A 23,638-nucleotide genomic window follows, 5' to 3' on the forward strand; every position below is an offset into this window, starting at 1 on the left:
CATTGAGATATTGCGCCATGCCTAGATTGTCTTTAATCTCCTCTCCGGCAATAGTCTTCAGCGGTCCCACTTCTTCTTTCTTTGCTTTCTTCCTATTTATGTGGCTGTAAAACCTCTTACTATTGCTTTTAATTCCCCTCGCTAGGTCCAACTCTACACGGCCTTTGGCCTTTCTCACTCTATTTCTACATTCTCTGACTTCGCTAAGGTAAGTTTCTTTACTAATCCCTCCCCTCTTCCACTCTTTGTACGCTTTCTGTTTCTTCCTAATCGCCCCTTTGAGTCGGTCGCTCATCCAGCTCGGTCTAAATCTCCTGCTTTGTAATCTTTTTCCCTTTTTTGGAATGCAGGCCTCCGACAGCTCATGCATCTTTAACTTGAAGTAATCCCAGGCTTCTTCTGCCTTTAGATCCATTAATACGTTTGCCCAATCCACTTCCCTTACCAGTCCCCTTAATTTGTTAAAATTGGCCTTTTTAAAATTATAAACCCTAGTCTTTGACTTAATTCTGTTACTCCTCCCATGTATTTTAAACCGAATTAGCTCATGATCACTGGAGCCCAAATTGTCCCCCACTACCACTTCCTCAACGAGGTCCTCACTACTTACCAGAATCAAATCTAAAATGGCCTCCCCCCTCGTCGGTTCAGCTACCACTTGATGAAGGAATTGATCAGCAAGCACATCTAGGAACATCTGAGCCCTATTATTACTACTAGCGTTTGTGCCCCAATCTATATCTGGGAAGTTAAAGTCCCCCATAATTACACAGTTCCTATTAGTAATTACTTCTCTAAACACATTAAATAGTTCCTTATCCATATCTTGGGTCGATCCCGGCGGTCTAAACAATACTAAATGAATACATTTTTTTCACTCTGTAGGGCAATAATTTTCTACTATAATTCTGAACTTCTGTCTACGACTGTACATGATCTACAGAATTTATCCAGCTATTGAAAAAAAAAATATATATATATATATATATATATATATATATATATATATTAGGACTGTCACGTGATTAAAAATATTCATCGCAATTAAATCGCACTGTTAAACAATAATAGAATACCATTTATTTAAATATTTGTGGATGTTTTCCACATTTTCAAATATATTGATTTCAATTAAAACACAGAATACAAAGTGTACAGTGTTCACTTTATATTTATTTTTATTAATAATATTTGCACTGTAAAAAACAAAAGAATTAGTATTTTTCAATTCACCTAATATAACTACTGTAGTGCAATCTCTTTATCATGAAAATTGAACTTACAAATGTAGAATTATGTACAAAAAATAACTGCATTCAAATATAAAACAATGTAAAACTTTAGAGCCTACAAGTCCACTCAGTCCTACTTCTTGTGCAGCCAATTGCTCAAACAAGTTTGTTTACATTTGCAGGAGATAACGCTGCCCGCTTCTTATTCACAATGTTGTCTGAAAATGAGAACAGGTGTTCACATGGCATTGTTGTAGCTGGCGTCACAAGATATTTACGTGCCAGATGTGCTGAAGATTCCCTTCATGCTTCAAGCACCATTCCAGAGGACATGCGTCCATGCTGATGACGGGTTCTGCTCGATACCAATCCAAAGTAGTGTGGACCAACGCATGTTCATTTTCATCATTAGAGTCAAATGTCACCAGCAGAAGGCTGATTTTCTTTTTTGGTGGTTCGGGTTCCGTAGTTTCCGCATTAGAGTGCTGCTCTTTTAAGACTTCTGAAAGCATGCTCTACACCTCATCCCTCTCAGATTTTGGAAGGCACTTCAGATTCTTAAACCTTGGGTCGAGTGCTGTAGCTATTTTTAGCAATCTCACATGGGTATCTACTTTGCATTTTGTAACATCTGCAGTGAAAGTGTTCTTAAAATGAACATGTGCTGAATCATCATCCAAGACAACTATAACATGAACTATATGGCAGAATGCGGTAAAACAGAACAGGAGACATACAATTCTCCCCCAAGGAGTTCGTCACAAATTTAATTAACGCATTATTTTTTTAATGAGCGTCATCAGCATGGAAGCATGTCCTCTGGAATGGTGGCCGAAGCATAAAGGGGCATACGAATGTTTAGCATATCTGGCATGTAGATACCTTGCAATGCAGGCTACAAAAATGCCATGTGAACGCCTGTTCTCACTTTCTGGTGACATTATAAATAAGAAGTGGGCAGCATTATCTCCCGTAAATGTAAACAAACTTGTTTGTCTTAGCGATTGGCTGAACGAGAAGTAGGACTGAGTGGACTTATATGCTCTAAAGTTTTACAGTTTTGTTTTTGAGTGCAGTTACGTAACAAAAAATATCTACATTTGTAAGTTGCACTTTCACAATAAAAAGATTGCATTACAGTATTGTATGAGGTGAATTGAAAAATGCTGTTTCTTTTGTTTATCATTTTTACAGTGGAAATATTTGTAATAAAAATAATATAAAGTGAGCAGTGTATACTTTGCGTTGTAATTGAAATCAATATATTTGAAAAGATAGAAAAACATCTAGAATATTTAATAAATTTCAATTGGTAGTCTGTTGTTTAACGGTGCAATTAAAACTGCGATTAATCACGATTAATTTTTTGAGTTAATTGCATGAGTTAACTGCAATTAACTGACAGCCATAGTATACTATATACATCTGGTCATTTCCAAAATATTTCCAGAAGTACCACCTAAGGTGCAGTGCATCTAATTGTTAGAGGATGTTGCACTTCTTATATCGTGCACAATGGAAGTAGTGAATCACTAATGGTATTTTAGAGACACTTCCCAAAAAGACTATCTACAAATGACAAGCCAAACATTTGGGGCTAAATGATTACCTTTACCTGTACAGTGAAGGTTCTCTCTTGAGCATCTCTGTACTGACATGTTGTTCCATTAGACTGTACAAGAGGATAGGAAGAGATGTGAAGCTGATATTGTACAGTGTTAGATACGCAGTATCATATAAAGGCTGCAGATAGAAAAAAGTTATATTAACCAGTTATATTTTCAAACACAATACATCATACTATGCTTGATTTAACAGGAGAATGTTGTCTTGTTTAGAGACACAAAAGCACATTCCTTAAAACGAAGACAAATTCCACATAGCATCCTTCAATGACTGTTTTTGAGATAAGATAAAAGTCAGTTTTCACCCAGGTTCCTTTGGGCAAACAAGTCAATCAAAATTTGACTTGACAATAGTCAGTGTCCCCTCACAATGTTTCAGCTGTGCAAAGGGGCTGTAAAGCTGCCCTAGCTGGGCAACTGATTCCCCTGGTGGGGGAAATCTCTGTCCGGCATAGCCAGCTCCACTCCACTCCCTTTTCACCCACCCAATGTAGGGGAGAGTTCAGGTGTAATGGCTGGAGTGTTGCTACATTCCAGTAATCCTCAGATGACATAATGGTCACTTGTGGGGCTATAGCTAGCATGTTTAAGCTAAAGCAGCTCTAGAGAACAGCTTGAATAGGGGGATCAAATCAGCTCCTTGACAGCACAAGGGGACTGGGCATGAACCAATTTTTTTCTCCCCTTCTTCCTGTTCTGGGTCTTATTCTAGGTACATAATGTTTATCATCATTAACAAACCTATTCCTTACCCCTTATAAAGTGAGGGTTTCTTCCAGACCCTGCCTCATGATCAGCCTATGCCCTGAAACATGTGCACTGAAAATCCTTACTACAAAGGCTTCTCCTTTTTTTTTTTTAAACTAGTGTTATTTTTCATGAAAAAGAATGGCAAATTTTACAGCCAAAGTTCATCAACACATGCTTTAACATCTAATATTAGCCAGAGAGTACTTCACAAAATGCTAGATAGGTTTCAGCGCATCCCTAAAATTGAAAATAGTTTCACACTCAATTTTTTAAGCTCATTGGAGCTTTACTGTGAAAATCTATGAAAAAGGTCCAGTCGGTCCCCTTTTCTTCCAAGTTCCTGAATTTGTTTCCATCTCCCTTACTTCATGTGAGGAATGACAAGGAGCCTTCCATACAACTTAGATAGCTGAGAACAGCCGAGGAAGAGCAAAGAAACAAGAATTTAAAAGAAAGAGGACCAGGCCCTTCCCCAAGAATGCCTTATTTTTCTCTTTTGGAGAATTAGGTCCCTAAACTGGTGTGTTTATTTTCCCTTTTCCCACCCCTGATTTCCATGGTATGGACATCTGCATGCTCAGCCTGACAGAGCCCCAGATCAGGCCAGCTGCCTTCTGCACTTTCACCCCTTCCTCAAAAGACAAACCGTTCACACCCACACCTTTTAGATTTTCTTCTATCCATGCGCCGTGAGCAAAAAATCAATGATTGAACTGCATGTTTTCCATGGAGATTTTGCTTTCCACAGCTAATTCTCAGTTTTGTGTTTTCCATTAAGTCTTTGACTCAGAAAATAATGTGGCTTTTCTGATAATTCATCAAATTCATTTCAGTAACAGTCATGAGAGCTCTTGAAAGCCACACTAACCAAAGGTAATAGACTTCTTCAGAGAGAGCTGTAAGCTAAACTAATAGCTTTTTTCAGCCTACGGTAAGATTATACAGCATCCTAATGCTTTTAGTTAAAAAAGGCCAAAGAGAAGGTTTTACAATAAGCAGAAAAATTAAAATGCCTGACTAACCTGTTGTGAAAACCCACAGAAGAACTGGTATAAAAACTGAGGAAAAATGAAGCAGACATTCTGGAAGACAAAGTGAGAGTTATCAAGTGATGCACAATCAACAACATATATCACGCATTATTATAACTATGTATATTATAATATCGTATAATACTAATTGTGCTGCACACAGAATACAGAAAAGGCTGTGATAGATTTATAGAAATAGGGCATTCACATTCTCATTTTACATTAGCACAGATAAACACAATTTTGAAATAAAAATTATAACTACTCTGTCAAGTTGGAGGGAAATGAGATGCTACATGGGGGTGGGTAGGCACAGAAGACAGAAAGAGGAAAGTAAGGTCATATCAACAATGGGATTCAGGTAAACTAGTTTCTGATATACTGTGGCCAGTCAGTGTGAACATAAATAGTAAAATGGGTTTCTCCATCCACATTGGTCAACTGAACTTAGAAACTGATTTTAGTTAGAATTACGTTAACTTTTAAAACACTGTTCCTCAGACTTGATTTAAAAGGCACTGTAGATGGTGCCTAGAACATGGGTGGGTGGGGGCAGGGAAGGAGGGAGTTGCTGGAAAACTTAAGGGAATAAAGATTAAAGACAAAATGAAAATTTTATTTTTAACCGTATTAACCATCATACAGTGCATACAAATAAAAGCTGTTCTGCCTCAGAGTTTGGTGACAATGATACTCCTAAGAGCATTCTGCATCAAAAAATTAAAAGTTCTGCATCAAAATAATTAAAATTCTGCACACAATATTTTAAAATTCTGCAAAAATTTGCAAATTTTATTTCACAAATAAATGTGGAGGCTCCAGCCTGGCAGTGGAGCGAACAGACCACTGGCTGCACAGAGGTGGGAGATAACTCTGCAGCCTCCCCTGCCTGGGTCACGGACTCAGCAGTGAGGCTGCACCCAATCCTGACACAGCCTGCCCCAGAAACATCCCAGGGCCCTGCCCCTCCATGCCAGGTGCACCAGTTGTGGGCAGGATCCAAGTGTGGAGGGGCTTAATGTGGGGGAATCCAGGTATGGGTTGAGAGGGTTCTGTGTGCGGGCGGCTCAATGGGGGATCCAGCTGTGCACGGGGGGTGAGGGGGGCGGGATCTGGATGCACAGGGGCTTGTTGCGGGGATATGGGTACAATGGTAATGGGACTCGCAGGGGGTCCAGGTGAAGGTGGTTGGGACTCAGTGGGGCAGGGTGTCGTCTGGGTGTGGGGGTCCAGATGCTGGGGGAGTGGGGCTCAGTTGGGTGAGGATCCAGGTACAGCTGGTTGAGGCTCGGTGGGGTGAGGATCCGGGTGGTTCGTTGAGGTGGTCCAGGTGCAGGGGGAGTGGGGCTCATCAGTGGGGGTTCTGAATGTGTGTGTGGGGGTGAAGCTCGGTGGGAGGGTCTGAGTATGAGGGGGTCTGGAGGCATGGGGATTTGGTGGACGGGGGAGCAGCTCCCTGTACAGAGATCCCTTCCCTTTGCAGCTGAGGAGTGATGGGTGCAGGAAGCGGGGTTGGGGGGGGAGAAGAGGGGGAGTTTGCAGTGCTTCCTGCAGCCGGGGGAGAAATCTGTGAGTAGGTCTGACCCAGCCCCGGAGGCCGTGCAGGGGAAGAGGAAGTCCTGTTCTCCCCAGCCCAGCCAGGACTAGCACCTGAGTCCAGTGCAGGGTAGGAGCTACCTGTTGGGTCTTCCCCAGTCCCGCCTCTTGCCCCACAGTGATTTACCTCTCTGCTGGCTGCCCTGGGCACCCGAAACACTGCTGGGGAGGGTCGCATGACTGCTCTTGTGGCTTCCCTTTGCTTCCCCATCAGAAAGTCATTTTTCTGCGGGGAAGCAAAGAAATATGCGGGGGACATAACTTCTGCGCATATGCAGTAGCACAGAATTCCCCCAGGAGTACAATGAGCAAACCCACCTGGGGATTTGTATCTAGGAGTCAACAGCATTTTCTACAGTTGAGGGTACCTATTATATATAGTTAGTTAATACCATATGCATATTTGCAAATTACATGATCCTATCCTACCTTATAAAAGAAGTATTGCACAAGCTCTGATATTCTAACATAATAAAAATGCCCATGAACAAGCAACATTTTTTTCAAATGTTTAAATTTAGGTATTGCATAGTCACTATTTCTTGCAGCTTGACGGCCTTCTTTTCCAGTGATTCCTAGAAGAAAGAGTTGTTAGAAGCTGTTCAGAAAGCTAACAAATTATTTAAAACATACAAAAATACTGGCAAAGTTGCAGGGCATGCGGTGATGTTAATTTATTATTAGATTTCATTATGCCTTATAATTAGCTGGAGTGTATAAAATATAAACATTATCTATGAAAATGGGTAATTAATTGTTTGAAACAACCTCTTTTTTTTAAATTATATTTGTTATTTCCTTTTAAATTAAAATCTAGACCGCACACTTACCTATACCAACGTGTGCTTCTAGAATCATACTGACATCATTTGCTCCATCACCAATTGCTAATGTGATAGGGTGTTCCTTTGATAATTTAATCAATTTTACGATCTGAAAAAGAATTAGCATTAAAAATCTCTTTCCTGACATGTTTACAATTTGGTCACTGTGCTATGAGATGGCATGTGGTGTACAGTTAATTAAATGTAAGCAACATGCTTACAAAGGAAATTCTGTGAAAGTGAAGAAAAACAGTTTTGTCCAATTCAATTATTATACATTAAAACCAATAGATTTTCTTTGGCTAGAAAAAGCCCTGAATATGAATAGTCCTCTGGTTTTATAAGTATTATCAGTGCATTTTAAAAGGGGTAGGGGAGAGAGACTGTTGAGGAGACTAATGTAGAAATTATTCAGAAGTTTTGCTTATGCAGTCATCATCTACAGGCTGTGAACGCTTTAATTACAATAATTCCCAAGGTACAGACTGTACATTTTCAGTAAAATCCTAAAAAAGAAGATTTTATTTTCTCAAATGCTTCCTAAGCCAGTAAAGTTGCTTTTCTTTTCTTATTTCTTAAGGAGAATGGTTTTCTTGAATATTAATCTCATGATCTATTCCATGACTGGCAAAATGAATATCAAACTTGGCAATGAACAAAGATAATAGGGTCCTGTATGTCTTTCCGAATATAGAAGACCAAATATGGGAGAACAGATCCATCCATTTTAACTAGCAAGCATTATAATTTTAATAAACTGGTCTATTCAAACTAAATACTTATACAAACTTACCCAGGATGAAAAATACATTAATTAGACTAAATGAATGTGCATGTGTACTGTACATGAGCACTAAAACAAAAATATGGGGATTCAAGATATTTATGTTCCCATGTTTTGTGTCTTAAATATCAACATGCTTTAGAGTTTCCTCCCCTGGAGTTATTAATATAGTTTACAAACTGAACTCCAGGTAAAACAGAATTTTTAATTTGGGAATATCTACAGCAAATTTATATGTTTATGTTAACATCAATGAGAAAACAGAAGTCAGACAGTATTTCAAACAGTTTACACCATCTATCTATTCTATCTGGATTTTATTTGTATTTAAAGAACAAGAACTAACACTCCACAATAATAGGTAACTCATGCTTCCAATAGTATCATGTAGTATGAGTAGAAGATGAAGCAATTAGTTCATTAAATATGTTTCATTTACCAGTATGTATCAACCATAAAAGTTGATCATATACATAAATCAAAATCAGGTGCACAGCAGGGTTCTCTTTTAATGTGCCATTACCTAATTGCTTTCTAGCAAAAATTCTCCTCTCTTTCTAATTTTTTGCTTCCATTTTATAGGATAGAAAAGTGAAAGATAACATTTTAAATTACCATAATATGTCACAAACAGTAATGACTTTCAATATTTACATAGATGCGTAGTTAACAAGTAATTGATCATGAAACACAAACCTGTGCTTTTTGCAAAGGTGCCATTCGACAGCATAACACTGCACTGCAGTTCCTGCAAATTTCAAGAAAGCGCTCTCTATAGTTACCAGAGCTCCCATCTTCTCTAGGTTTCATTATTAATGATAATGCTGCTCCATCAATAATTAAACCATAATCTTGCATATCAGTTGAAAGTCTGTTGAGGAAGAAAATGCAAGTGAAGAGCTACTGTAAAAATATATATATTTTGAGTTTTGATTTGGAAAGAGAAGGCGAGAAATTTATTTACCAAAAAGCAACATTAAAAGGGACGTTACCAAGGTAAATATACTTAAAGTGAAAATCCTTCTATGCTGTTCCTGGCAAAATATTTTTAAATTTTAGTTTACTTTTGACTCATTCTGCTTATTTACTTTTGCATTTCACCACCTAGCTTGGACAATGAAACTAGATTGATTCTGTTTCATTTATGCTTTGACTTCCATGCACTAGTATAATGCTATTGTGTTTGGGTTTCCAGCACTGCAGGGGAATGTTTACAACAAAAATGGGGAAAAAAAAGCAGTGGTTTTCAAAACTCTGTAAACATTTACATTTATAATAGTTTTTTTCCCCCAACACCTCCTTCTGTCTCCACTGCCAACACACAACCTTTTGTTTATTTTTGACAAAAATAGACTGCCTAAGCTACCCATTATAATGATACATTATTGACATATTAAAAATTTCCCTCACATGTGTACCACCTTGCTACAAGTGACACCTTGAAAACAACAGCAGCATTAAAGTAGCACACTATTAAGTCAGAATTAACTAGAAAATGAGGTACCTTATTTATTAAGAGCTGACAATGAACTTGAATGCTTGACAGGACAATGAAATATTTTCATTCTTAGTCTAGTAGCCACTTAGCCACTCAACAAGCATAATTCAATATTCTCTGGTTCATAGTATCTTTTAAAAATAAAAATATTATGTTTTTTATAACCATGATCCTTTTTCCATGATCTATTTTTAGCAGTGGAATGGTTAAAATAATGCAAGTCATATGACAAGCCAGAGAATGAAGAGTGCAAAGATTTTTTGCATGTAACAAGCCTACACGAGGTATTAGGTGCTATACAGTAATTCACACTCTGGCAACATAAATTGAGCTACAGTATATTGCTGCCATTGCTGTTCTAACAACCATTTAATTAAATTATGAAATGCCCACCAAATCTTTTCTTGGCTTGAAAGCTGAACTTTCTACATACCCGGAGAAGTTGTCCCTGGTTAAGCTGCCACTGTGCTTTAGAACAGTTTTGCTTAGGTCAAACAATACATCATGTAAACTCTGTTCCTCAATTTTCTTTGTGGTTAGCTCCAGTAGCTGTGTGTTTCTTCTGAAGAGTTTGCAGGCATAGCATGTGGCAGCAGCAGTCTCCATTTTGTCTCCAGTCAGAACCCAAACTTTAATGCCAGCTTTCTGGAGTGCTTCAATCGTGTCAGCAGCTTTTTCTTGCAGCCTGTAGATATCAATTGACAATAAATATTGATAGACTGACTGGAAATGAGAAATTCAGGGTCCTTACTAAAAAGTTTCCATGACATGAACAGTATTTCAGTAAAAGGTTTTAGACACAAGAAGTTTCTAATATGATGAAAATCATAGCTGGGAACCTGAAAATGCTTAAAGACAAAGATCAGCACGTTATAAGTAATGTGTCTTGCCATTTTAAAGCTACACAAAGGTTTCTGTTTTCATCTTTATTACTTAAAGAATCGGATGTTTCATCTCACTAGCTCCAGAGCACGTACAGACACAAAACATATCCAGTATCTTCAATTAGTTGTGTTAAAAAAATGAAATATCTAAGTTGCTGGGTGATAAAAGTCAGACATACACATGTCCCTCCCAGCACCCAATAGGTGTATCTTTTTCTCCCCTCACAAACCCTAAAGATTCTCATTTCATTTCCTCAGACTGCCCATCTCAGAGACTTACTTCTCCATGATCTTCCCTCCAGCAGATGAAGGGTACACAGGAATACCACCCAGCCCCATCACACATCAGTGCTGTCCCCAAAAAGGTGAGATTCGCTTTTTTGTTCCCCTGGGGCTCCACAACCTTCATAGCCAGAACTAGTGACAAATGAAGAGGTCCAAGCAATGTCTTCTGAGCAGACCTAATCTTGCTGAGTTTTGTATGCGCTTTTCCACATGGAGTGAGAGATTTTATATAAACTCCATAAAAAGCAAATTAAAAGAACATTATTCTTGCAAAGCTAAGCACTCCAAACTCAAGGAAATGCCAGAATTAAGGTAGATCATGCAACCTTAATTATGGTCTGTGAGTGAATATACAGTACAGTCTGATTAAACAATTCTAGGAATATGCTGACTTTGATATAAACCAAAATGTTCATTACCATTTGTGATTCAAATAAAATGAGTATAGAAATACTTGGGTAATATTCACGACATGTTATTCTTCAAAGTTTTATTTTAGTATGGTATCTATGACAAAGAAATAAGCTATATTTAACATTTTTATTTGTAGTAGGTCTTAGTCAGAAACATAGTAGTAAAAGTAATAATTTGCAACACTGATTATCTGAAAATACTGATTTCTGTGTATTTATTATGCATAACTGAGAATGTAGTTAGCTAATTTACAGGAGATGGATACAAATAAAGAGATTTGTGCCTAAAACAAAAAAGGAGGTATAATTATTGCACCTCTGGTTCAATGGCTCTGATAATAGGCACATCTTCCCATTTATCACATCATTCAACATAGTCAAAGCAACATACTTACTGGTCCTCAACAGCTGTAGCACCAAGCAAAATAAGATCTTTCTCTATCTGCTCATATGCCTCTGCCAGTTTCTTTTCCCGATCATGAAGGGCTAGCTTTGCATTTTGAAGCAGCTTGCACACACTATCATACTCTTTGCGTGTGAACTTTTTATATGCAACACACAATGTTCTCAGTCCCTCCTAAAGAATATGATAAAAACAAAGAACAATGTTTATACTATAAAAGTCTTAAACACCATTAAGAAAATTTCTGAAAATAGAAGCAATTATCATCTAATATTTATGATTAATGTGAAGAGTCCCTCTTTGGTTCCTCTATATCAGTTTAGGGCTCTATTATGACTATATGATCTGCCAGAGCAAGAGGCATCAGGATGTTATGCTGCCCTGAGAGCAGCCTGGGAGAGACATTGTTACCCTCCAAGTAGGGAGTAAATTGTACTGGGTCTATACCCACTGCAGCACACGCTGCCAGACGTGCTAAGGCAGCTATCCTGCTGAGTCCGTAGGATAGGAAGGTGGAAAAGCATGGGAAACCAAGGCTATATGTTCCCCTTTCTGACCTCTTCTACCTACCTGCATGGAGCGGGAAATGTACTTGCTTTGTGGAGCCTGCTGCCCCCCTCCTCAGCTGCTACCTGCAATGTGGGTAGCTGGTATAAAGGGGTGCTTCTCACTCTTAATCCCTCGTGCTGCTGCACAAGCAGGGCTAGAATTTGGCTCTTGCCTGGTCCTTACATTATATGCATAAATATTTAATTTGTAGGCAAGCATTTTTGGTTTGTTAGAAATGTCCATTTAAAAGGGATTCAAGTTTATAATTTTTTCAGCTGATTTTACTCATATATTTTCCATATTAAAAAGATCAGTTTTAAAATTCTGATTCATTTGCAGAGATTATCTTTAAATATGTACAAATGAAAAAAATGCTAAAACTGTACAAAAATAGACCTCACTTTTGAGAGCTATAAACAATTGTCTAATCTAAAACAATGCATGTTTCTCAGTAACTCCTTATATACTGAAAGGGCAGGCATCATCCAATTTTGAGATAACTAAATATTATAGTTATATTATTTTGTGAAGTTAAGCCCAAAATACCTCAATGTGATGATAATCTCAATCCTATATTTACTGCACATATCGTTTCTTGATTTATAATAGTTTTATTCTAACAGAAGAAGAGAAAGCAAGCACATACGAAACAAAGCAGGATGTCAAGTATCTCATTAATAAAAGAAACCAAATAAGAAGCTACTTTCTTGTATGCACTGGTCTGGTGAACGAGCTAGTTCAGTACCTTTTTCACCATAATGTTACACTTCAGCAAATGCACCAAAGTAACTGGACTGAAAGTCAGGTGGAATGACAAGTGTTCAGAAGGCCATACAATAAGAACATTTTCCTTTGATCATTTTCGATGCGAGTATGATCAATTATTTTCTTGCTAGCGTCAGATATTGTTAAATATTTATGTAGTGCCAAAACTTTGAATGGTACTTTACTGAGAATTATAAATGGCACAGTCCTCAAGGAGTTTGCATACTTATTTAGAGAAACAAAGAAAATGAAGATAAAGGAAGCAGCAGTGAAAGGAGGGCCAAGGATTAAGATCAAATGATAACATGAGTCATGTTATGTTGTGGTTGAATTATATAACCTGTGATTTTTTAAATGAAACTGAGGTAGCGCAAGAAGGATGGAGTGGATAGAACAGGAATGGAAGTGAGTGACAGAAATCAGGGTGAAAGAAATGGGTTTTGAGGACGCATTTGAAGATGACTGAAGGTGCTTGATACATTACAGAAGGAGGTCATTCCAGTTTGAGGAATGAGTGGGTGGGAACAATCAGCAGTTAAGAGTAGGCAGATTGCAAAGTCCGAGGTGGAGAGGGTCAAGAAGATAAGTATCATGTGTAGGCAGGAGTTCTCTCAAGCTTTCAGTGACAAAAGTTTTTAACTTTACACAGAAAGAGACAAAGAACCAATTAAGGGACATAGTAAAAATAGCAAGAAAAGTTAATTACAGTTGTAGATTGCTGGACAGTCTAAGAGTTGAAGAGAGAAATAAGTAAGTGCCAAAAAACCTCCAACATTTCCAGTTAGAGAGATGGGGAGGATAGTGGAGTTATCAATGGAAACAGAGAAAGGTGGGAAGTGTTGAGCGAGTGATGAAAAATTCAGTTTTTGCCATACTTAATTTAAAATAAGTACTACAACATTCAAGAGAAGATATCAGGATGAGAGGAAAAATACATGAACCTAGACAAAGGGGTGAGGTCTGGAATAAACAGGTAGATCTGACAGTCATCAGCACACAGAGGTGATAAGACATCATAGGAGTCAACAAGATCACCGAGAGAGTAAGGGTAGAAGGAGAAAAGCAGAGACTTATAGAAATGGAGAGGGAAGGGAAGATGATCCTCTGAAAAAAACATTAGTGAGGCAGAAGAGCCAAGAAAGGACAGAATAACAAAAGCCCATGTTAGAGAGAGTGGTGATCACAGAGTGAAAAGACAGGGGAGGGAGAGAGAGAGCGCATTCCATTTTTATTTCAATTAAATATTGGAACTTGAAAAGAGCCCTCCAGCAATTGAATTTGAGGACTAGTAGTAAAGCATTTCACTGTGTGTAAATATCATGCGTTCACCTTCACACTGCACTACTGCAAGGGTCGGGTACTACTATATTTTTGTATTGGCTCACAATAGCTTGTGGCTTCTGTTGCTGATGTACGGTACTGTAAGCATCCCGATGACTGCCCACAATACCTAGATCAATGGTTCTCAACTGCAGGTCTGTAGCCCCCTGGGGGACCGCAAGGCAGTTTCAGGGGGTCCACGAAGCAAAGCCGGCATTAGACTGACCGGGACCTATGGTTGAAGCTTGGAGCCTTGAGTCCTGGCACCCACTGGGGTGGAAGTTCTGAACCCCCCCTGGCTCAGCAGCTAAAGCCCGGAGCTCTAAAGTCCTCCTCTGCCCCCAGCTGGGCCTTGGAGTTTTTATAGCATGTTGGTGGGGGCCTCTGAAAGAAAAAGATTGAGAATCCCTGATCTAGATCACATCCTCCCATTCCCTATTTGTCCCTGAAATAGCAGAGCACAGTGCCAAGGATAAAAACAAGTAACAATCACCAAAAATGAGTTGGAAATTTTATGGCAACAGGATTTCACTTGATCACCAACACTTCCAGCCTTGAGATATGGATATTGCTCTCCACAGAACAGTACTGAAAGAGTAGTAATTATCATACTCCTTGTAATTTGGTGTTTCCACTTTCTATCTTGATCATGACCAGGAAGCACAGATTTGAGTATATTATTTTGGTTTGGATTATTTCTGATTTGATCTGAATTGGTTTACATATCCTTAGAAACAATAGTGCTATTTATGACAAACTATCATTGTAAGTTCCCTTTGTACTGTTAAATAGTACCTTCAATGTAATCTGAAAAGTTAAAGGAATTTCCCATGAATCCAACTAACAAATATATACAAACAAGTCTCTTACAGTTTGATGGGCATTACTGGACGATTCTGCTCTATAACATAACCTACCACTGTTACCATTTTGGCTTTATATATTTTAATCCGTGAGTAGAATTTACTGAAACAGAAGGTAAGTAACCTATGTATAAATCAGAAGTGCAATATGCTCTTTTTTAAATTATGTCCGTAAGGAGCCATGAGGAACAAAGCCAAGAATGTTTATTAATAAAGTGATTAACTCATCTGAGCCAGTGCCCAGAACCCAGTTGCCAAAGATGACTGAATTCAGTTTTTGAAGAGGAAACAACATTATTCCATTTTTGGAAGGGAACATATACATAAGAGGATGAAATTCCTCCCTGTGAAGATGATCAGAACAAGGCCAATGCATTAAATGCCATATAACCCATGTACAGGTCTTGATGCTGGCTCTCTGCACAAAGGTGAACTTTACCTAAAAATGAATGTTTTTTTTTTTTGCTTTGTTAGATCAACAGGACTGTCTTGCTTGGACAGAAGAGCAAGTCAGTTAATTGGAAATGGAAGGACAGCAGGTCTTGCCCTGGGTGTTACTGTACTTTGCCTTAGTAAATCAGAAAATCCTAGTTCCTAATCTGAATGTTTTAGGCTAATCTTCCCCTGGCTAAAACCTGGGCAGTTTGTGTCTGTAGTGCTTTGCCCATGAACTTTGATTATAAATTTGTACTCATCATAGAATCCTCTATATTTTTTGTACTTTTGGTATTTAGCAATTAACAACTACAACCACCTCTCAATTTAGTTTTCCACTTTGAGACAGAACACATTAATAGCCACTTCTTGAAGAAGTTAGCTTGAGCAAAGTTAGCTTGAGCAAAGGCTGAAATTGTGAAAAAGCAACATCACTTGCCCCATAACCTCAGCCATGCTGAACACAACGCCATCTACAGCCTCAGAAACAACTCTGACATCATAGTCAAAAAGGCTGACAAAGGAGGTGCTGTCATCATCATGAATAAATTGGAATATGACCAAGAGGCTGCTAGACCGCTCTCTAACACCACATTCTACAGGCCATTATCGTCTGATCCCACTGAGGATTACCTAAAGAAACTACACCATCTGCTAAAAAAACTCCCTGACAAAGCACGGGAACAAATCTGTACAGGCACATGCCTAGAACCCTGACCAGGGGTATTTTATTTGCTACCCAAGATCCATAAACCAGGAAATCCTGGATGCCCCATCATCTCAGGCATTGGCACCCTAACATCAGGCTTGTCTGGTTATGTGGACTCTCTCCTCAGGCCTTACGCTACCAGCACTCCCAGCTATCTTCGAGACACCACTGACTTCCGGAGGAAACTACAATCCATCGGTGATCTTCCAGAAAACACCATCCTAGCCACTATGGACGTAGAAGCCTTCTACACCAATATTCCACACAAAGATGGACTACAAGCTATCAGGAACAGGATCCCCGATAATGTCACAGCTAACCTGGTGGCTGAACTTTGTGACTTTGTCCTCACCCACAACTATTTCACATTTGGGGACAATATATACCTTCAAGTCAGCGGCACTGCTATGGGTACCCGCTTGGCCCCACAATATGCCAACATTTTTATGGCTGACTTAGAACAACGCTTCCTTAGCTCTCGTCCCCTAACGCCCCTACTCTACTTGCGCTACATTGATGACATCTTCATCATCTGGACCCATGGAAAAGAAGCCCTTGAGGAATTCCACCTTGATTTCAATAATTTCCATCCCACCATCAACCTCAGCCCAGATCAATCCACACAAGCGGTCCATTTCCTGGACACTACTGTGCTAATAAACGATGGTCACAAATATCACCCTATACCGGAAACCTACTGACCGCTACACTTACCTACACGCCTCCAGCTTCCATCCAGGACACACCACACGATCCATTGTCTACAGCCAAGCTCTAAGATATAACTGCATTTGCTCCAATACCTCAGACAAAGACAAGCACCTACAAGATCTCTATCAAGCATTCTTAAAACTACAATACCCACCTGCTGAAGTGAAAAAACAGATCGACAGAGCCAGACAAGTACCCAGAAGTCACCTCCTACAAGACAGGCCCAACAAAGAAAATAACAGAACACCACTAGCTGTCACCCTCAGACCCCAACTAAAACCTCTCCAGAGCATCATCAAAGATCTACAATCTATCCTGAAAGATGATCCCTCACTCTCACAGATCTTGGGAAACAGACCTGTCCTCACTTACAGACAACACCCAACCTAAAGCATATACTCACCAGCAACCACACATCACTGAACAAAAACACTGACCCAGGAACCTATCCTTGTAACAAAGCCCGATGCCAACTCTGTCCACATATCTATTCAAGTGACATCATCATAGGACCTAATCGCATCAGCCATACCATCAGGGGCTCGTTCACCTGCACATCTACCAATGTGATATATGCCATCATGTGCCAGCAATGCCCCTCTGCCATGTACATTGGCCAAACCGGACAGTCTCTATGCAAAAGAATTAATGGATACAAATCTGACATCAGGAATCATAATACTCAAAAACCAGTGGGAGAACACTTTAACCTGTCTGGTCATCCAATGACAGACCTGCGGGTGGCTATTTTACAACAGAAAAACTTCAAAAACAGACTCCAACGACAGACTGCAAAGCTGGAATTGATATGCAAACTAGATACAATCAATTTAGGACTGAAAAAGGACTGGGAATGGCTGAGCCATTACAAACATTGAATCTATCTCCCCTTGTAAGTATTCTCACACTTCTTATCAAACTGTCTGTACTGGGCTATCTTGATTATCACTTCAAATGCTTTTTTTCTCTTACTTAATTGGCCTCTCAGAGTTGGTAAGACAACTCCCACATGTTCATGCTCTCTGTATGTGTGTATATATATCTCCTCAATATATGTTCCATTCTATATGCATCCGAAGAAGTGGGCTGTAGCCCACGAAAGCTTATGCTCTAATAAATTTGTTAGTCTCTAAGGTGCCACAAGTACTCCTGTTCTTCTTTTTGCAGATACAGACTAACACGGCTGCTACTCTGAAACTTAGCTTGAGATGAGGCTCTAGTAATTTTACTCCTTCCAGTCACAACAATTCGGGCAACTAACTTCGTGATTATATTGACAAATTGATCTTGCTCTTTGTAAAAAGTGAATTCCATTTTCCCTAGCAGTATATTGTCCTGGACACAGAATCTGAAGTGTTATTTTAACATTAGTCAGTAAAGTCTACATGACAAAATGGACAAAATGAATAATATAGTTTTAGTAATCTTTCAAAAAAAGAGAGGGAAAGGACCAGATCAATATTGAAAGCATGATTCAATCTAACTGTTCCAGTTTAGTTGACTGCTAAGACGAGATTCCAGCAACGACCTTTCAAGTTGGTTCAAACTTTTGTACTATGGACTATATTAGAATAAGGAAGTGTTTTATTTCCCAGTTAAATGACGTTGTCAGAGGGAATATATTTTAAGTGGGATTTAATGTTATTATGGAAGATTAATCAAGCAAAATAAAGATAGACCAGCTCTCTACAAAGTTACTTATACGCAATCCAAAAAGGACAATCATCAGGACATTTATGAGATACCTATCATTTATCATAGCATGTGAGCCAATTTGCTGCCTGTATGCTCTTGCAGAAGCTGTTATATTTAAGAATTTGGCATAGATGCAATTATCCGGGACGAAGAAATATTGAGGCTGAGGGTCTTGATTCTCTCTCAGACTCCGCCAGAATTCGGATGGATATAGTATATTAAATTGCTCTTTCAGTTTCATTAGCTTCTTCCACCTCTAAACAACCATCTTTTCACAGGGGAGAAAGCTATTTTATATAGTAAAGCTTAGTAATGTGCTCTGGGAAAGAGTTTTAAAGAGGAAATCCAGTTTTCCTCTAAAACAGCAGATAACATTGATGGACATTTCTTCACTTTCTGTAGTAATACCTGTTTGGCATCAAATACTCAGACTGAAATCAATGCTATCTTATTTTAAGAGAGATAATATTTAATTTAAATGGCCTTTGTTATTTTTTTAATGGCATGTGAGACAAGTATTTATAACCCCTAATCTTATCTTTTAAGTAACCAAGTTGGATATTTTCCCCAAAGGAATCAAGAAAGCTCATACTTCCTTTTTAGTAAGCAAAAAATGTATGTACAGGCATTATTGTTGCATTGCTTCCTCATAACAAGAACATTTACAGCTAAATTATGTTCTAATGGTTTCTCTCTCAGGATATCTTGTGAAGTAATCTAAAGCCAGTAAAACTATCAGATGCCAAAGCTGGAGATTGAAAATGGCGGTGGGATTTTCAATAGGAGTTTTACCACTGACTTCAATGAGGAAGAGTTAGGCCAAAGCTGAGCACTTTTTAAAAAACTCAACTTACACTGCTAATTAACTAATTCTAGATAACTACTAGTTAGATTAGCCTCACCACAGAATTATCTTGTAAATATTCTTCAAAATAGGGGTTCTTGGTGTTTATTAGGAATTCGGGCAAAATCACACCCCAGAGGAAAGGGGGCAGAGGAGAGACGGGGCTCACTTTTGTCGGCAGCTACTGCTACAGGGGCTATGATGAAGAGTAATCCTTGCACTCAGAAGGGCAGAAGGACTGTAGCTGCGTCCAGGTCTGGCACAGCAGTGGAGGCTTCCTGAACCCTCCTCCCCATTTTGGTACACAATGCAGGACCAGGAAATACCATTTAATATTTAATCTTACCACTGCATTGCGCTCAACTCTTGATCGTATTTGGTCTATTTTGCCTTCTGTAACTCTAGGAAATATAGATGAATCTGCTCCCTTACAAAACAGAAAAATATCACCTAAAAGAGACAAAATACGAAGTTTAAAATGGTTAAAATTTATTTTCTTAATTTTTAAAAAAAAACAGGTTAAATATCTTTAAAGACAGTTTCTTCAGACATACATTGTTCTGAGAGCGCTAATTACCATCTTAAAATTCCAAAGCATCACTGAAAGAGCAGAAAAGAGCAAAGCATGAAGAAAAGAACACTCTGGTGAGACCCAGTTGAATTCAAAATCAAGACAAAAGATCACAAACCACTAACCCCCTCCCCCCGAAAGCAAAGCAAATTCAGGATATGATATTTCTACCTGCCACTGATCGGACAATCACACTCATTCGCCTCCTTACAGAATCAAAACTCAACATCTCTAACAATTCAAACCTGAAAGAGAAAAAAAATATTTTGAAGTAAGCCTGTTTTTTCACATAGCTAAGCTTGTTACTGAACCTAGATAATAATTTGTAAGTTCTGCCACATGGAACAAAGTAAGATGCAGTCAGTTAAGGAAAAATGGGTGAGTCCCCTGGCAACTAGACCAGGAGTTTTGGCTGGATAATGACTGCATGATGGAGTCCAGTATCCAGTCACTGACAGCAGCCAGTACCAGAGGAAGATGAAAGAAACCCTGTAACACAGGGATATTGAATATACTACTCACAGGGAAAGTTTCCTTCTTAATGCTTAAGTTTCCTTCTTAATAGTCCTCAATAGCTAGAGATTGTCCTATGCCTTGAAGTATGAGGGTTTATATCCCTCGGATGTTTTAGGATTTTTAAAATTTATTATAACACTGAATATTCTTGTTTTCCCCAAAGGGAAATGACACTCCTATCCCTAATAAATCCCCACCCAACACCAATATTTCCCTCAACCCAATGATTCCCCTCTACCTTCCCCATACCATTCATTTAATGTATTTTATCAAGTCCCTTCTTATTATTTTTTTTTATAAAGTAAAGAGTCCCAATTTTTTTTCAATATAAACATATCTTTAACCCAAGTTCTGACCTCTGAAAAGCCCTTCTCCCCGTAGGGTGACCAAACAGCAAATGTGAAAAATCGGGACAGGGGGTGGGGGGTAATAGGAGCCTGTATAAGGAAAAGACACAAAAATCGGGACTGTCCCTATAAAATCGGGACATCTGGTCACCCTACTTCTCCGTAAATATTTTACTCAAGAAAAATGCTCTAATCATTAGACAGACCACATCATATTGTTTTCACTTGTTTAATCAGAGAATTTACTCAGTTCTATGTTATTACAGTCTGGAATTAAAAAAAAAAAATCATCTACGTAAGGCCACAATACTACTTTTGTTTGAAGTCAATGGTACCAATCTAGCAGGAAGTTGAATCAGGCTTATGATTGCAAAATGCAATGAAAATTGGAATAAGTCCAAGTATTTTTTAGTACTTCCATACTTCAACTGCCAAATTATTACTGTGCCTCCATTTACTTATGAATTTAGTTATAAATACCAGAGTCCTATATTACTTAACAGGAATGAAACCAATGGGGTACTATTCAAATAGGATTGTTTAAAAAAACATATGCAAACAGATGAAGCCATATTAATTTTCTATACCACATAAACACCATTTTGCCTTGGACTATCTTGTTATACCTTTGCTGTTTTCCCATTTTTCCCATTACATAGTTTCTCAAACTGTCAGAGTAAGTGAAAACAGAAAATGAGAAGTCCTGTAAATTATAACTATCAGTAAAGCATTACCCTTTTTCAACTAAGTGGTTTCTTATTTCTCACAATTTTTGGTTTACAAATGAATATACTTAAGGAAAGAAAAAATTGTTGTATACATTATTGATAAAATCCATTTCCTCAGTCCCAACCGATTCACATTTCCACAACCACTCACCTCTCAATATCATTTTTTGGATTTAAAATTTCCATAAAGTTGTCCTTCAGCCTTAAATATGTGTAACCAAGCCTGCAAATTTAAATGCAAATTCAGACAAGAAGAGATTACAAGTAATACATTTATAATTACGCAGCTTAGCATGTTGTAAGTACTTAAGAATTAACTTTATCTTCTGAAATAGAAATATCCTGTTTTGATTTCATTCATGGCTAAGGATTACTAATATATGCTGAGAAGATAGTAAACATCACGTTTATATGATTCTGTAAAATTGCCTATTAATAATATTTCTCTGCTGAAATATATTTTCAGCTTCAATTAACTGAATATCCATATTCAAAATTATTTTGGAGACCTAAAAACTATCAAATTACACACATACCTCTGTATTCCTTCAACTAAAGCAACTTCATCAGGTGATGATGATATATACACACAAGATCTTCCAGACAATTGGGCTTTCTTTAATCCATCTATATTGTCATCCTCTTTCGCTTGAACAGTGTGACAAAGACAAAGAGCCCGAAAAAATAGCTCCTCTCTCTCCTAATAAATAAAAAGGAAAGAATTGTCATTATATAGTATTATTTTGAAAAGGGATAAGAAAAATGAAAACAAAAACAAAAGAAAACCCTATCTTCCTTCTAAATTATTCTGTTTTGTAGGAGATTGGAACCACTTATTTGATTTGGGCTTGTACCTAAAACCAATTATGAATATTTTTGATAGGTAATACAGTCTCACATGGTGGCTAATCCTTTATAGGGAATTGGATGCTAGCCCTACCTGTGACTAATCAAGCTTCCTCCTAAATGATGTCATAAAGCCAGGATCAGGTGACAGCTTGAAGATTACCTGGTCCTCATAAAAGCCAGCAAGCAGCTCAAGAGAACAGCAGGGAGTAAGATGACTCCTGTAAGAATCATTGGATCAAGGGAAATGGCCCATTTCACATGCAACTCTCAGATAGAAGTGTAATCTTAAAAGGAGCAGAATGGATAGGTGCAGGTTGTAGGAAGGTCCCTGCGGGAGTCCCTGGGACAGGGGAAGGAACACAGATTAGATATGATTCTCAGGGGAATGGCCTGCAGGCAGCAGGCTAAAGGTAAGAGGAGTAGAGAGAGGCTCGACCTGATTCTCAGGCAGATGCCCTGTGGAATATAATCCTGTAGGGAGTAGACAGGCTCTTGCAGAAGGCCCTGGGTCACAGAGAAAGGACATGAGTAATATGATAAACTTTCTCTCAGCACCCAGGTCTTACTGTGGGGTGAGTTTGACTGTTCTGTTGCAACTCTGACAGGTGTTTACTGCACAATAGCAGAGCATGTTTTTAGGGGCCTTAAATCCAAGCTGAGAGCCAGAAAAGCATTGGGTCTGCACCTTTGATGTTGTCAGATGGGTGTGTGGACTTCAGTGTCTTGCATAGCTTGAAACAGCCCCTTTCTGGTTGTTCAAACAAGGTATGCTTTGGTAGGGGATTTTGGGAGCTGGCGCCAAACCTTTACAGTCAGTTGCAGGGATTGACTAAGGACCGCCTCTCTTTATGTATCTCAGGCCTCTCTGAGTGCAGCTTGGGAACCACACCAAAGAGGTAACTGCTAGTTCCTGGGCAGTTGGTTGGGGTTCTGTTTTATCAATGAAGGTTGCTAAGTTAAGCCAAAGAAGAACTGCAGCCTGTGCTCTAATCACACTTTGGTGTCTGTCTCTCTTTCCTGCAAAGCAAAAACTGCTTTAAATTGAGTTGCCCAGAAAAAAGCTTCACAACCTACAGTGAGGTCACAACTTCAAGGATGAAAACCTCTAGGCTACAGAATTACAGTAAATAAAACTTAAAAAGGCCCCATTTTGCACTAGTTTAAATTTATGAAGGCTATAGAATATGCTTTTAGCACCCATTTTTCCCTTTTATCATAGGTTTTGTCTTATATTATCATAACTGATTTCTACTTTAATCAGTCAACTAACTATTATTATAGATGTTTAGCTATTAACTTGGTAAAGTTTCATATTTTAGTTTTCATTTAATGATATTTTACAATTTTATTAAGTGGATTCTCTTGGACATTTCTTGTTAAGCAAATAAATCCCTTAGGGCTTGTCTACATT

At 38.4% G+C, this 23,638-nt stretch overlaps 1 protein-coding gene across 5 annotated transcripts in view; it reads right to left on the minus strand.

Moving 5' to 3' along the window:
• The window catches only part of ATP11A (ATPase phospholipid transporting 11A), a 239,391-nt gene that overhangs the window by 37,510 nt on the left and 178,243 nt on the right, over positions 1-23,638 (minus strand). For all 5 annotated transcript variants that reach the window (XM_034758138.1, XM_034758139.1, XM_034758140.1 and 2 more), the window contains exons 14-24: positions 21,915-22,078; positions 21,530-21,601; positions 19,959-20,032; positions 19,563-19,666; positions 11,318-11,499; positions 9,774-10,025; positions 8,539-8,713; positions 7,065-7,167; positions 6,664-6,809; positions 4,630-4,689; positions 2,848-2,975 (exon numbers count right to left, since the gene is read on the minus strand). In XM_034758138.1, coding sequence (XP_034614029.1) covers positions 2,848-2,975; positions 4,630-4,689; positions 6,664-6,809; positions 7,065-7,167; positions 8,539-8,713; positions 9,774-10,025; positions 11,318-11,499; positions 19,563-19,666; positions 19,959-20,032; positions 21,530-21,601; positions 21,915-22,078 — 1,460 coding nt within the window. The remainder of the gene's footprint in view (positions 1-2,847; positions 2,976-4,629; positions 4,690-6,663; positions 6,810-7,064; positions 7,168-8,538; positions 8,714-9,773; positions 10,026-11,317; positions 11,500-19,562; positions 19,667-19,958; positions 20,033-21,529; positions 21,602-21,914; positions 22,079-23,638) is intronic.

This window comes from Trachemys scripta, chromosome 1 (genome assembly GCF_013100865.1).
Source record: "Trachemys scripta elegans isolate TJP31775 chromosome 1, CAS_Tse_1.0, whole genome shotgun sequence".
In the NCBI taxonomy this organism is placed as follows: domain Eukaryota; kingdom Metazoa; phylum Chordata; order Testudines; family Emydidae; genus Trachemys; species Trachemys scripta.